This window comes from Brachypodium distachyon, chromosome 2, assembly GCF_000005505.3.
Source record: "Brachypodium distachyon strain Bd21 chromosome 2, Brachypodium_distachyon_v3.0, whole genome shotgun sequence".
NCBI lineage: Eukaryota > Viridiplantae > Streptophyta > Magnoliopsida > Poales > Poaceae > Brachypodium > Brachypodium distachyon.
In genome coordinates, this window is record NC_016132.3 from 34753283 (window position 1) to 34769167 (window position 15885).

General features: G+C 47.4%; 1 protein-coding gene and 1 non-coding gene across 2 annotated transcripts; one reads left to right on the forward strand and one right to left on the reverse strand.

The window, feature by feature from the left end:
* Positions 1-3095: 3095 nt before the first annotated feature.
* Positions 3096-3169, reverse strand: TRNAN-GUU. The gene has a single exon. It is a non-coding gene; the product is annotated as a tRNA-Asn (tRNA).
* A 5071-nt stretch (positions 3170-8240) lies between these two features.
* LOC100843452 lies at positions 8241-10608 on the forward strand. The gene is made up of 4 exons (XM_003566477.4): positions 8241-8342; positions 8892-9133; positions 9222-9366; positions 10069-10608. Exons 1-4 carry the CDS (start codon positions 8241-8243, stop codon positions 10333-10335), a joined length of 756 nt encoding a protein of 251 aa, XP_003566525.1. The 3' UTR covers positions 10336-10608.
* The last annotated feature ends 5277 nt before the right edge of the window (positions 10609-15885 follow it).

A 15885-nucleotide genomic window follows, 5' to 3' on the forward strand; every position in this document is an offset into this window, starting at 1 on the left:
GGTTGACTATTATCGTTGTGTCCACATTGTTTCAATCACTGTGTGGTTGTTTGGAGGCAAAATGACTATTAGAGTGGTCACGCCATGCAATAATGCGAAGGTACACAAAATTTGCAAAGTCGGAAACTACGCATAACGTACTTAGAATGACTGTATCCTCGTTTTCAGTGAGTTCACGAACTTCCTACGAGTACACCCTGCTGGATTTCCTATAAAAAATTCTTGCATCGTTGTCAGTTTTTGTAGTAAGGAGAAACCACTAACTCGTGGTAACACAAAAGGTAAAATATATAGATCGAGGCATGCATATTCTGGAATCTGGGATTTTTTAACTCAAGGTATGAACAGTTTCAAAACTTGATTTCTTTTATTTTTCAAAAGGACAAAGTGATCCAGTAGCACGCAAGCCCCATAATCTCGAAACAACAAAAAACAGCTTCCAACAAAATTTGATGAGCTTCAATTCCAAATTTGTCACCCAAGACAAAGTGATCCAGTAGCACGCAAGCCCCATAGTGAATTCAGAGGTGATCAGGTGACATAGTTGAGGGGTCCGGGACTGGGAAATAAACTCTGCATGCATTTTATGGTGCTGTTCAACATCAGATACAACATTGTATGGAAAAGGCAGCAGAAAGTTGCAACTGAAATGAGTGAAAGGTGTCCCTAAGATAGCTAGATTTCTTAGTCACATAAACCATCTGAAGTCAGATAACAGGATTCAATAGGCCAATACCAGGCATCATGCATGGGGGCCCATTCCTTCTTCATCGTTTCACCTACCGTCGACAGGAACACCAAGATGCTATATATGCACGAACTCCCTCCGCACCTCCTCCCCGTTACTTGAGCAACGTGGACGCACAGTCTTAGAGAAAACATACTATTGAGGAAGAGTTTTTGGAGATGGTAGCAGCACTAGATCTTCACCCGGATGGTTCAATGGGTCAAAATTGGTCTGAGAGGCATCAGGGATGCATCAGGTGTCATCCATGAAAACAAAGATCAAAGTGATTCTATACGTACGGCTTGCAGACGATCTTCGTGGGCTTCCTATTTGACCTTTTCCTGCCGATGTCACTGGAATCAGCTAAACCGTGGCACATTGGTAGATAATAGATATCTTTTGAGGAAGGTACTCATGACTGAGCAAGTTCACAAGCGACACAATTCTGCTTCTTCCGCAGCAATTTTTGTGGATCCTCTTTTCGATTGTATCAGTATTCAAACCTGCAGGACAAAATGCATTAGCTGTTAATATCGGTAGTACCTAATCTCTCCGGGGAGTCTTCGAAAGAAAATAGTAAAACTCAAAAGAAGATTTCCACATTGTATTTAATTGAGTAAATTAAAAATACACCTTTGAGGCCTTGTTTGGCACTATTATTTTGTAAGTTTTCTAGAGTATTATCCACTACATTTTGAAAGAACACCGAAAACCCCAAATGGTTACTTCGTAGGGAGGGATTAGAGGGGATTATCCTTAGATTCCCCACAAAACACCACTTTTTTGTATCAATTAAAATCACTTCTTATTTTTTCGAAAACTGAAGCTTTTATTGATCTCGAGCTATATCGAGCGATACAACCATAGGGTATCACACACACACACACACACACACACACACACACACACAAAGGAAAAAAAAACACTTCTCATACACACAAAGTATTCAAGAAAAGTTAGAGATCATGGTTGCAATCAGATCTTTTCACCGGGATGGTTCAATTGGTCAAAAGAGAAACTTTTGTGTACTGATCGAGACTCATTCGCTAAATTGGTCTGAGAGGCATCAGGGATGCATCAGGTGTCATCCACGAAAACGAAGTTCAAATCGATTTTTTACCGCTTGCAGGAAATATTCCTGGGCTTCCTATCTGACTTTTATACCTGCTGACATCGGTGGAATCAGCTAAGCCATGGCACAGTATTGGTAGGTATCTTTTGGTAAGTATTTGAAAGCAAGCTCCTAGATTTTCAGTTCTTTTTCTGAAGTAGCTGCTGCGAATAAGGTATCTGTTACGTTGTTCAGGTTCATATTTGACATGCGGTGGACCAATTATTTGCGGTATCTGTTACTTTGTTTAGCAAGCATATATGAAGGCACGGTAACTAGAAAAAGGAGAAAACAATGACACGAGGAAAACTACAGAGACCTCTCCTAAAACAAAACAAGGAAACAACCACCAAGTCCTTGGATACGTCGATCAATGTTGTATTTGTTCTCATTGTTGTCCACTAGCTATTTTCAGTTGCAAATGAAAAGCCTTATAGGTTTACAGTCAGATTTTGTAACAGCAGTAGTGAGGTTGTTGTGTGATTTGTCTATGTTCCAGTTTGTTGTTTGTAACTGGAAATTCCACAGATAGATCAAACTATACAACGGCATGTGGTTACGACCTCTTTTAGTTAAATGAGTTAAACTTGCTGTTGATTTTTGCCAAATTGTTCATAACTCAGTGTTCAAAGAAGGGGATATATAATGTTCAGAAATTAAGGATGAATTGTTCATGGTGAGTTGGCTAGCAAACTGGCCGGGATTGATTCGTCAAAAGAATATATATGGTCCAGGTTAAATCTAGATTCTTGAACAAAAAACTACATCAACAAAAAAAATTAGCACAAATTCATCATCTCAGCAATACAATGGCACGTTGGACATTTCATCCTTCAACTACACCCAGTTCCTTAGCAACCTCTAGCCATCATGACTACAATATCTATCTACTGCCAGCCATGTGTACCTTGCACACAGGGCATTTATTCTCCTTGGTCTTTTTACCCATCGCAAATTGATCCTCAGCAGTCAGCATCAACCGGTCTCCTAGTCCCAATAATATTTGGGTAGCATGCTTGCAGAAGCACGAGCCTGTGCAAGTCTAAGGTCGATATGTATATAGTTAGACGAAGCGATCATGGAAGCAAGACAATATGATTTCCATAGTATATAGTTATTCTTATTTGGAAGAGAAATAATGTGCGTCTAGTGATTCTCAAGAAGGACCTGAGAGTGAGAGGCATCAGGAGGGGTCGTAGGCTGTGACAAAGGCATCATTGGTGGAAAAACTAGGGAAAAAAGACAAACAGCAAAAATCGCTAGAAGGAGGGCTCGAACCTCCGACCTTGTGGTTAACAGCCACACGCTCTGGCCAACTGAGCTATTCCAGCAATGTTGACACCATTAGGGCCAGGATTTAAATCTTCTCCTTGACAAGTCCAAGTTGCTGCGGTTCTGCCCTGTCACACTATGATAAAGTGGATCTTCCTTATAGACCTTCGTGAGTTACTGCTGATATGGTTTTGACATCCTCCTCTCTCTCCCTCAGATGTATCTTCCTCTCTTTGTTAGTGACACGTTTTGGTTTATCTAAGTAAGAAAAATTCTTCGTACTTATGATATTAATTAGTGCAGCATGCAGGCTAGAGGGGGCAACTATGCCCGACGGAGCTGCCAGGGGTGGAAGGTATTTCCTTGCGGGGCGTGAGGTAGGGGAGGAGGTAAGCCTCACAAGGATAGGAGGGAGCTATATCTCTCATGAAAAATGAGGGGTTGGGGGTTCAAAAGAAAGAGAATTTCATGGGGCAGCAGCATTCATGATTTTTTTGCATAAGTGCTGAGGGTTTCGTAAATTCACATATCATGATCTTCACAAAATCATTTAGACCCCCTCTTTACGGCTTATAGACCACCTTAACAAGTCGTGAGAAACACAAACCAAAAAGAAGGGCAAACTTAGAGTAGTGAGAGCTTGTTTGGCTCACATCATCTAAGCTTAAAACACTAGAATTCATTTTGGAGGAAACAACTTTGTTTCGCTGGCACATAATTGTGTAGAATCACACATATACCTAGTTCCGCTCTAAGATGCATCATACATCTGGATTTGTCTCTCATTTACAAATCCATGTGACAGACAAGCATGTTTTTTAAATTCAAAAATTCAAATTCATAAATCCTATGTAAAATCGATCTCTTTCTATCAATAAAACGAAATGAGGTTTCCTGACTTTTTTTTTGAAATGAGGACTTCCAAATGAGCTATAAATCCATAGCCCCTCCAAAATGATGTGTAAAATCAACGATGACCAAACCAAATCTTGGCTATTTCGCCCGGCATTTTGGAAAACGCCCTGAGCTTCCACTATTAACCATACGACCCCCAAGACGGCAAGACCCATATTGAATCCCCCGAGCCTCTTCGAACTCGCTCTCTCTGGTCGTCCAGGGTTCACCGCCGCCGAGGCTGCGCCGCTGCCAACGTCGACAACCTAGCCCGCCCTTGACGTCCCCAACCTACTCCCCGCTCCCCCGCCACGCCATCCTCCTCCCCTCCGGCTGCCAGTGCTGCCTGGGCTCCGCGCCGTCTCCGGCGGGGAGTAGGGCCTAGCAACGATAGGTCATTCCGCTGCCGGAGGAGCTCCTCTCCAACCTCCTCTTTACACTCCGACCGATGCACAAGGTAATGCCGTGGATGTTTATTTTTGTGTTATCTGTGTGTTCACTGATGTATCAAGTTCATGCCCCATTTTGGTAGAGTGATCTCCTATGTTTATGGAATATGAAAGTTCTAGTAATGCCATGCGTCTATTTGTATGCATTGCGTATGACAGAACTGATGTATCCTTGCAAAAAGGTGCTTTGTCTCCTAAAGTCCTAATAGCATTTTGTAGTTCAAAATTTATTTAACTCCTTTTGTTGGGAAGGTAGTGCCACCATACTTTTAATGTAATCTCGCACTTAATTACCATGTTCAAAATTCATATTATTGCTTAGTTCTGTGGTAAAATTAGTCAAAATGTTTATATTACCTGCTTAGTTGCTTATGTCAATCTCTCCTCCTCTCCTCCCTCTAACCTTACCATTTCCTATTTTCCATCTCCAAAACTGTATATGATTCTGCAATTCTTAGGTGAATTATCTTTCGTGATTTATATACTCCCTCCGATCCATATTAGTTGCCGAAATATTACATCTATCTAGACACTTTTTACATGTACATACATCCATATTTGGACAAATTTGAGACAATTAATATGGACCGGAGGAAGTATCTATTTGTCTTCTTCTACCATGCCTGGGTATGATTCATTCATTCTAAACATAAGTTCCTACCTCCTTATTTTCTCTTCATGTTTCAGATCAATTCACAGCAGACATACGCCTACCTGTTCGACGAAATGCCACAACGTAATCAAACCCCCTTCACTTTGATCCTTTTCTGCAGGTGAATGTTTTTTTTTCTAGAATACACCCAAGCAGGTGTATCATTGCATTAAAGAAAGAGTTGCTGCGACGCAGCTACAAACCCCAACGAGGGGGAGGATATAAATTACTCAACCATTGTCTCTCCACTCTCGCGGCAACCTAGCGAAGGACTGGGTCTTAAAGAGCCCGGCCCTACTCCAGTTTTCCGCCTCTCTAGCAATCTCTCTCAACAACTCCGGAGGATTGACCTGGGCATGGTCAAAGACAACCCTGTTCCGATGCTTCCAAACCGACCAAAACACCAAGGTCGAGCTCGTCGGGAAGTCCACCGATTCCTTACCAACGAGCGGGACAGAAGCCCACCAATCGAGAAGCGTAGCATTGCAATCGGGCATCCATTCTTCCTTGCCCCAAAACGACAGGAGCTGCCACCAAATCAGACGCGTGACCGAACAGCCCAACAAAAGATGGGAGATGTGCTCTTGGACCTGATCACAAAGAGGACATCTAGCCGGATGCTCAAGACCCCGACGAGCCAGTCTGTCTGCCGTCCAACAACGCTCCCTACAGGCAAGCCAGAGGAAAAATTTGCACCTGCTGGGTGCCTTGGAGCTCCAAACAAGTTCAAGGCCGGCAAACTCCACTCTCCCCTCAAAGAAGGCCAAGTAGGCCGACTTGGCTGAGAATTGGCCAGTGGTAGTCCAATTCCAGCGGAAGGAGTCAACGCCGAACCCCAGCTCGACATTGGCGATCCTGTCCCAAAGGAGGAGAAATTGCTGGATGCCCTCCTTGCTCAAGTTGGGGTTAACCGATGCCGTCCACGAGATACCAAGGCAGCCAGCCGCCACCGAGAAGGAAGCAACATTGCCCGGAATAAGGGCGGGGGCCAGGTTCTTCGGCCGCTCACCATCTAACCATGGGTCGAACCAGAAGCTCGTGTCGCGGCCATCGCTAAGGGCAACCGAGGTGGCTGCCTCAAACAGAGTCATCGAGCTTGTCGAGACCTAAATCCCCAGGCCATGCCATGGTCGCCAAGGCTCCGTTCTCTCCAGCCAACACCAGCGCACACGCAACGCCATGTTGAGAAGGCGGAGATTAGGAATGCCGAGACCCCCAACCCGCTCAGGCGCGCAGACCGCCTCCCACGCAACCAGGCAATGACCTCTACGAGCCTCTCTCTGCCCCTTCCAAAGAAAACCACGACAAATCTTGTCAATGGCGCCAATGGAACTCATGGGAATATCGAGAGAAAGCATGGAATAGATAGGCATGGCGCAGAGCGTTGATTTGACGAGAGTAAGGCGGCCCCCACTGGACAGTATCGGCGCAGCCCAAGATTGCAACCGGCCCGCAACCTTGTCCACCAACGGCTTGAGCTGGGCCGCAGAAAGCTTCTGGATACCCAAAGGTAAGCCCAGGTATGTGCACGGGAACGGAGCGATCGGGCATTGAAGTTCACTGGCCACTAAAAGCCGCTGGGCCTCCAAGCTACGAATGAGGTGGGCCGCACTCTTCGCAAGGTTCGCCCCGAGGCCCGACGCGAGAGCGAAATCCGCAAGGAGGGCGGAACAGGATCGGAGCTCCCACGTGTCAGGTTGCAGGAAGACCACCACATCGTCAGCGAACATTGAAGTACGACGCCGCAGGCCACAGTCTGCAAGGATGTCAAACTCCGAGGCACGGATCAACAACTTGTTCAGAACATCCATTGCCAAGACGAACAACATGGGAGAGTGGGTCTCCCTGCCGAAAGCCACGGCGATGGACAATTTCCTCCCCGGGGACGCCATTCATGAGAACCCTGGTAGAAGCCGTCCGGAGGAGGCCGCAGATCCATGACAACCAACGAGAACCAAAGCCCATCCGGGAGAGGATATCCAGAAGGAAGGACCAGTGGACGGAGTCGAACGCCTTCATGATATCCAGCTTCAAGAGAATCGAAGCTCTTCGCGCCACATGAAGAAACTTCGCGGAACCCTGGACGAGAGCGAAGTTATCATGAAGGCAACGGCCACGGATGAAGGCGCTTTGATGAGTTCCAATCAACTCCGGCAGTCTAGGAGCTAATCGGCATGCCAACACCTTAGCCATGAGTTTAGCGAAACTATGGATAAGGCTAATGGGACGAAAGTCCTTTAGCTCCCTCGCGTCAGGCCTCTTTGGCAACAAGGAAATGAAAGCCCGATTGACCTCGACGAGCCCACGAGAATCTTGCCGAGACAACGAGTGGAAGCAATCCATGATATCCGCCTTGATCACCGGCCAACAGGCGGCATAGAATCTGTCGGTGAAGCCGTTCGGCCCCAGGCACTTGTCCATGGGAGGCCCCAGGCACTTGTCCATGGGCAGCTCCTAGACAACCTTCCACACCTCCTCCTCCGAGAACTCACCCTCAAGCCCGGACAGATCATGTCTTTCCACCCCGAGAAACTCAAGGTTGAGAGCAAAGGACCGGTCAACAGAAGCACCTAGGAGGTTGGAGAGAACTCGTCAACCGCAGCCGACATAGGGTCATGTTCGGTGATCAGGGGCCCATCCACCATGAGTTGGGAAATGAAATTCTTATGCCGCCGATGACTCGCGTGAAGGTGGAAGAACCTAGTATTTGCATCCCCCTCCTTCAACCACAGGAGTCTAGAGCGTTGCCGGGAGATGGATCGCTCCAACGAGGAGAGACCGAGGAACTTCAACTTCAGCTTGGTGCGAAGAGCACGTTCATCCAGGGAGAGAGCACGGGATTCCATGGCCACATCCAGTCTCAAAATCACCTCCGAGGCAACTAGCAGCTGGATCTTAATGTCTCCGATGAGTTTGTCACTCCAGCTACGCAACCGCTTCGCACATAACTGCAACTTGACCGCCACACGTCTGAAGGGGTTAGCGATCAACGGCAACGCATTCCAAGCATTGGACACCACCTCAAGGAAACCCGGGGCCTTCACCCAATGCGCCTCGAATTGGAATCGGCGGCCAAAACGAATGTTAGCATTGAGCTCAAGAAGGAGCGGTGCATGGTCCGAAGTGGTCGTAGAGATGGCTGAAAGGAACACGTTAGGCCGCGACGTCTCCCAGACAATCGACACGAACACCCGATCCAACCGCTCCAAGGTGGGATTCTCCCGCTCATTCGACCACGTATATCTCCTGCCGTTAAGGAAAAGCTCCTTGAGATCCAGGTCCGCGAGAAAGCGCCGGAATCTCCCCATAAGAGCCCGATGAAGTCGATCATTTCTCTTGTCCTCCGGGTAAAGGATGAGGTTGAAATCCCCATCAAAGCCCACGGACCAACTAGCAGGTCATGAACCTCCCGCAGCTCCTGCAGGAATGCCGGTTTTTCAGCCACTCGGTGAGGACCGTACACCCCAGTAAGCCACCAATCGCCTTCTGACGAGGACACTCTCGCCGACAGAGAATGGTCCGAGAAGTGACGATTGGAGAGCGAGACAATAGCTGGCTGCCAACCCAACAAAATACCACCACGAGTCCCGGACGCCGCAAGGTAAAAGAAATCAAAGTTTCGGCGCAAACACTGGGCAATGGTAGCAGCGTCACAAGTACACAATTTAGTCTCCTGGAGACAGACTATCGTCGGATTAACAACAGAAACAACCTGAAACACCGCCGTGCGCTTGGCAAGAGAATTAAGCCCGCGCACATTCCACACCAAGCATTTGGGGTTTATAGACATGGCAAGAACCACCCAAAGCTCCACCACCATCGCATGGCTCAGGCCAGGATGGCAGCCGGCGACCCGGGCAGCTCCTCTTCCATCAAAGGAGCTGCGCCCTCATCCCAGCCAAACAGCGAGAGGATAGCCGCAATGTGACGTTGAGGAAGGGGTTGCTCAAACAACTTCAGGTAAGCCTGCAAGGAGGCCTCATCCACACGCTCACCCTCCGTAGTTCTCAGGCCCGTAGGCTCCTCAGGTGAGCGAGCACGCGCCTCACGTACTTGCTTGTGCACGGACTGATTACTGATGTTATCTCTGTTCTTGTTGTGTTTTGATGAGTTCAGGAGGATGGGCTTCGAGAAGGGGGACGGCTACTTCTTTAAGCGGATGGCTAAGGGAATGTTCTGCACCTATGCACTTTTCGGTGTCGCTTGGCTCTGGAATGAGACGTCGGTGCTTGGCTGGTGGGCACTCAAGCCACGTCCCAAAGTATGTCTGGTGACCCTTAGTTCCTTTCTCAGAGCAAACAGAATTAATTGCTGTGACCTTTTGTCTTGTCTGGTCAGTACAATAAGTTCATCCTGCTGTTCAGTGTTTGGAACTAGTATGGTCTAGAATTGCCAATAGATAATGTCAACACATTCCATATTGTGACTTAAGACATAGATGAATTCAGGTACTGTCCATTCTACAGTTTTGTTAGATGACATTCTTGGATGGTCAGTACCGTAGCGAGGACTTCTACTAAATTGTGATTTTGGCCAAGCAATTGATTAGAAATCATGCATTGTTTTGACAGGAGGCAATTCAGATAACTCTCTGTGGGGTTGGTCATGCATGGATAGTATCACGGCCTTCAACTCTTGCATAGGCCTCACTAGAGTTTACTGAAATAGTATATTTGGTCATCCATTATCAATTGATAAGCATGCCCTATATGTCTCATCGATGACTCTCATGTATAGAACTAGAATAAAAAGGAAATCTAATGAGGTGCACTGTCGAAAAATAGATTTTGTTTATCTGGCACCAAAATTCTCTCTGATAAACATGATTATCCATAATGAGCCCTCGAGGTAAATATTTCTTTTGCAACATCGGGATAAATAGCTTTGGGATGTTTGTTCTTTCAGCTTATTTCTGTACGTTTTAGTATATTTTTTTCTGAAAGCTATCCTCGGTACTCTGCAGGAAGAAAAAGAAATGGCACATCTTTATGAGCGCAGGGAGTTCCCCTATCCTGGTGATGAAGAGGCAGTTGTGGAGTTCATAAAAAGTGGAGGTTCTCTAGGTACCACAATTGGACCCAAAGGTTTTGCTGATGCAAACATGGACCCTGATAACATGCAGAAGCGACTGCAGTCAAAAAAGTTTGACCAGGAAGCACAGAAGCTCTGGTTTCGGATGAAGAATGAGGTTGTGCAGGAAGTTCAAGAGAAGGGATTTGATGTTGAATGAAGTTTTTACTCCTACGGAAGGGGAAAAGGGTGCCATGCTGGTGTCATCGTTGGACAGTTTCAGGTTGCTAGTTGACACAGCAGTTTGTAACTTAAAAATTCAGTGTTCGAGGAAAAAAACTTAGAATAAATGCAGTTTGTGGAGAATCTACATGGTTTCCTCTTTCCTGTCAATATCAACCTACCTTGTTGACTCGTTCTATTTCTTCTGCTATTGATTTCTGATCTTCAAGGCATGTGATGAATCAGTTGTATGTATGGTAGAGAGTTTTTAATTGACACAAAACTGAGGTGTTTTAGATCAATTTCTTACTAAATCACACGGACAAGTATCTGGGGTCAGATAACAGGCTTGAGATGCCCAGTTCTTGATCCTTGCAGTTGCAGTGGTGCTGTGCAGGATTTGTTCAATCCCATCAATTTTCGTCAGCTAGGCAGTTGAAAAGGAAAGCGTCAAAAGGAAATGGCTACTATGGACATAGGCATCGGAGCAAGTACTGTTCTCTTTTATCACGTGGAAACCACGCAACCAAGCATTAAACTGACCCGAAGTCTTCTGGTGGAGTACATACATTTAACATTTTCTTGCATATATAATAAACTCTCGAACTTCCGTCCATCTACAGTCAGTTAAGATCTTTTGCTCATGGACTCAGGGTCACCAGGCAAAGCCAAGGAGCCGAATTGGCATTGAAATCTTAGCGAGTCGGGATGGGCATGTGAGTCGTCGGGAATACATACTGTGAAAACTTACGAAGGGATATGTTTCGCCGTACATCACAACGATGACGACCTGATCTAATTACAGTAAGGAACTAGATGGAATAGCGCGCTTTGCTTCGCCATCGAGTTTTATCAATGATTTTCGTGAAATATACTTGATAAGATTTTTGTGAAATGAACATAGACATGTCTGGCCTTTGCGGGACCAAAAGATGAAAATAGCATCGATACTATATTTGGTCAGTTCGTTGTGTCCTTGCAGAACCGCTCCTTGGTCAGGTCGGTTCCTTTCATTGTTTACAGATTTTTTTTTCTCAAGCTCTTAGGTTGATTCCTTTGTTTGTTTACGTATTTTGAAGCTCTTACGATCCACCTACGCAGTCCACACTGGATCAAGGAGTTTTCAAAGAAGAAATAGGGTCAAAAGAAACTACTACTAATTATTGAGATCCGCTTTTTTTACAGGCTGATAGCTATACAGAACATACCGTGAAATAAACAGTGAAACCCCTCTACTGAATTCAACAATGGATCTTGCATTAAGGAGATGTGATTTTTTTTTCTCGAACACGCCGAGCGGCGTGTCTTTTCCATTAAGAAGAAGGCGCAAGAAGCGCAAGTACAAGCAACAACAAAACCCAAGAGAGGCCAAAGAAAACAAAGAAACAAAAAAAGAAAGAAAGAAACGAAGAAGAAGAAGAAAACGCCTTAGGCAACTATACAAGGAGAGGGAGAGACCCCACATCCGGGGGACGAGCATGAAGAGGGAGACAGCCGAGCTGGCTAAGGCCACGCGCACTGGCAGCACGCCACAAGTCCGCCTCCACTAGGATGTCTTCAACAAGCCAAGCAACCTCCGGGTTGGCCCCCTCAAAGATGCAAGCATTCCGAAGTTTCCAAATCCGCCAGAGGGAGAGATTGACGAGTGACCGAACCGCCTTCACCTTGCCTGGGAGCCGTCTAGCCCCGGCCGAGAGCCAATCAACAAGGTCCTCTGAGGGGAGAGGAAGACAACTGAGAGCCCCAGCCCTGGACAACACCTCGTGAAGAACCGACTTCGTGAAGACACAGTCCATGAGAAGATGAGCCATGGTTTCTGGCGCCTAATCACACAACGAGCAGCGCACGTTGAAAGGGAGATGTCGGCGTCCCAGCCGATCCGCCGTCCAACAGGGGTTGGCACAGGCAAGCCAAAGCCAAATCCGGCATTTCAATGGTGTCCAACAACGCCAAATGTGCGACCAAAGTGGGAAAGTCGGGCATTCCTCAAAGAAATGGAGGTACACCGATTTGGCAGAGTAGACACCAGAAGACGACCACCTCCATCGGAGCACATCCTCCTGGCCCGGAGTAAGAACAACGGCCTCCAAGGTGCCCACGAGCTGAAGAAATTCAGCCATGCCTTGGGCATTTAGGGGACCCGAGATGTCCCTAATCCAAGCACTCCCAGCAAGAGCATCCGCGACAGAACAAGTACGGGTGATCCTCCGGCCAACGGCCGCGAAGACAACCGGAGCGAGAGACTCAACGGATTTCCCATCAATCCGGTTATCTGACCAGAACAGAGTGGAGTGACCATTTCCGACAACCGAATAGCAAGCCTCACGAAAGAGAGCAAGAATCCGCGAACTGAAACGGATGCGGAAGGAGGACCAAGGTTTCTCGACCTCAGAACGCTTAACCAAGGCCAACGAAGCTGAAGGGCGGTGCTCACCAGATTGGCGTCCCTCACCCACAAACCCCCCAAACGGATCGGGAGGCAAACCTTGGCCCAAACCACAGCACAGTGACCCCGCTGGGTGTCACACCAGTGGCACCCGGGGTGCCACCGCTGCACGACGCGTGGGTCGCATCGCTTGGTCCCTGGGAGGATCGCACCCCGGGCGGCAACGTGCAAGCTGCCCGGCAAGCTACCAGCCCGGCAGGGCTAGCGGAGCTTCGGGGAATAATCTCGCCTGGGCGCTTCCCGGGAAGGTAACTTGCCGGGAGGAGGCGTTCCCGAGCACAGGTTCCTGCTGCGAAGGCTGGGCCGAGCAAACAGAGCAGCGGCGCCACGTGGGCGCGCAGCAGGCGCCCGGTGTGCAGGGTCGCCAGGACGAGGAGTATAGCGCAAGACACATTTAATGAGCCAACAGGAGGGAGGTTATGCGTCTAGTCAGGCAAACAGTGGCTGCCCAGAGCTAATTTATAGGGTATTAGAACCCTAGTCGCGGGGCTGGCGCTCTTGCATGTCTGCCAGCGCACCGAGGTGGAGCTGCCCGAACTCCCTACTCGCCACTTGTAATCCATGCACCGTGGCACCTGTGGTATCCCCTTGGCTATAAGAGGAGGACCCCCCGTCCACGGTCAAAGGGCTCGACTAACTGATAGTTCGGGACTAGCAGTAGCAAAAGTAGTAAGGAGCACTTAGCCAAAAAGAGAGCACCCGGGGACCCTCCCCCGGCACCTTGTAAACACTCAATCTTTCGATAATACGAGCTCAGACAAGCAGGATGTAGGGTTTTACACCTCCGGGTGGCCCGAACCTGGGTAAAACGTGCGTGCATGTGTTCATTGCGTTTTTGCAGGCCAAGCATCGGCCCCGCCGGCGATCGCCGGAGCGATCCCCGTCGCCCTCCGCCGAACCTATAAAGGGAGTGCCCGCACACCCCCGGTGTCAAGGCCCCGTGCTGCGACACTGGGCGTCCGTCCGACCTTTCCAGAAAAAGCTCCGCTGCTTCTTATTAATGGCATCTCCAAACCACCTAGGCGTGTCAATGGCGAAGAGAGTGTGCACCGGAATAGCCGAAAGGACTGACTTGACAAGGACAAGCCGACCCTCTCTCGACAGCATCATAGCACGTCAGCCCGCCAACTTACGGTCAATCTTGTCCAAGATGTGCTGAAAGTCTTGGCGACGAAGCTTGGAGATGGAGAGAGGAGCTCCCAAATAGAGGATGGGGAACTCCTGCACAGGGCAAGCAAGATAGTGAAGGACGACCTGAATCTCCTCGGGAGAGCAGCAAATCGGGGTGGCCGAGCTCTTAAGGAGATGTGATCAAAAAGAGAAACTACATGAAGCACGTGATCGTTCAAATAAAAAACACTACATATATATAAAATAATGCAATCTCTTAGGCATCTCCTAAAACATCTCGTGAGCCACTTAAATAATCACATAATCCGTATATAAAAACAACAAAGTGCACTGTTTCACAAAACAAAAGAGCTCTGCCCCATGTCCGTCTCTTGCTGCCAATCATCAAACATCTTGCAAGATTCAGAACTATCACATATAGGCAGCGACAAAGGGCTCTGTTACTTTACTTTAATCCTCTGCTTCTTCTCTTATACTTGGATCAAGGTGAGTACTAACCTTTTAGGTTTTACTGAGCCGCATGATCCGCCGACACCATCGGGTGAGAACTTAAGATTGTTGAACGAGCGGTGGTCGGGGACACACCCCTCCCAAGATAGGTTGTCGAACCATTGAATCATCGCCGAACCGATGATGAGGAAGATGACCAAATCCACGAAATTACGAGCCGTGAGATCCACAAACTTCATGAAGTAGACCATGATAGCCACGCCAAAACGAAAATGGAGCCAAGTTGCGAGTAGTTAGAGACTGGAAGTGGGAACAAATGCGCCAACTAATTCTACCATCGGGAAAGGCCGACACAAAATAGGCAAGGCACGGCCCGAAACGTTTTCGTGCCGTGCTGGGCTGGCCCACGTGCCTCATATGGGAAAAAAAACCCGGCCCAGCCTTGTTTTTTGCCTGGCCTGCGGGCTGAAAGCCGGAAGTGCCCTGTTTGACCTGTTCATGCTGATTCGGCTCATTTGGGCTGTTTTAGGAAAATAGGGACTTGGTTGGTGTGCCACTATTTTGGTCCATTTGGTATGCTTTTTAAAAAAGAAAAGAAAAAAAGAAATTGGATTAAGGGCAGGGTGTAGCCTACTCTTTTGACCCGTTTGGGTGTTTTTTTCGTGCTTTTCGTGCCGGGTCGTGTCGTCCCAGTGCAAACCCACGGGCCTAGAATTGAAAAAGCTCGGCCCACAATGCGCCTTGTGCATGGCCCAGTGCTGTCATGCCAAGCTTCAAGCCAGCCCAAAAAAGCCCAGCCCGATGGCTAGCGTTAGCGTCAACAAGCTATATGAAAAAATAGAAAAAATATACATTAGCTAGTATACAACGTTCTTCCAAAAAAAACTAGTATACAACGAAATGGAGAGAGCACAATACACTCTCTGATATGGACATGCTAACCATGGATACGACCATTAGAACCCTAATTGTTGGTGTCTCTAATAATTATAATCAGGTGAATTCAATTACAAAATGTCTTCAATATGTTACTTGCAAAGAGGCGGAGCTACTATCTTGTGTAATCTTATTATGTAGACATCTTATTGAACTTTACAAGTCCAAAGTGAAGATGAAGTGTTATAGCCTGCAAAGGGAGATTCAAAGTGAAGCCTATCAAGTCTACTTTCCAACAAATCAAACGGCACATGATTCGGAGCTTGCTAGAGAAAGATATCACGAATTAAAGTTGAATCCGATTCGGGTCCGAGCTGTCAGGAGACCCGAATTTGTTTTAATCACCCAGGCCGCATCCGGAGTCCAAATCAAGCAAACAAGTACTTGTTGGAAAGGTAATTACAAGACCTTTCCGACGGATCTGGCCCCATCAAGAGATTCGACTCGTGCTGACCGTGACGGACAAAATAAGCTGACGGATCTGTTTTTCTGTTTCCTAAAGAGTTGTAGTTTGTTAGAAAAGTTAGAGATAGAGTTGGATTTCGGACTCCTTATTCAAGGTGGACGAAAATATCTCTCCCTCCT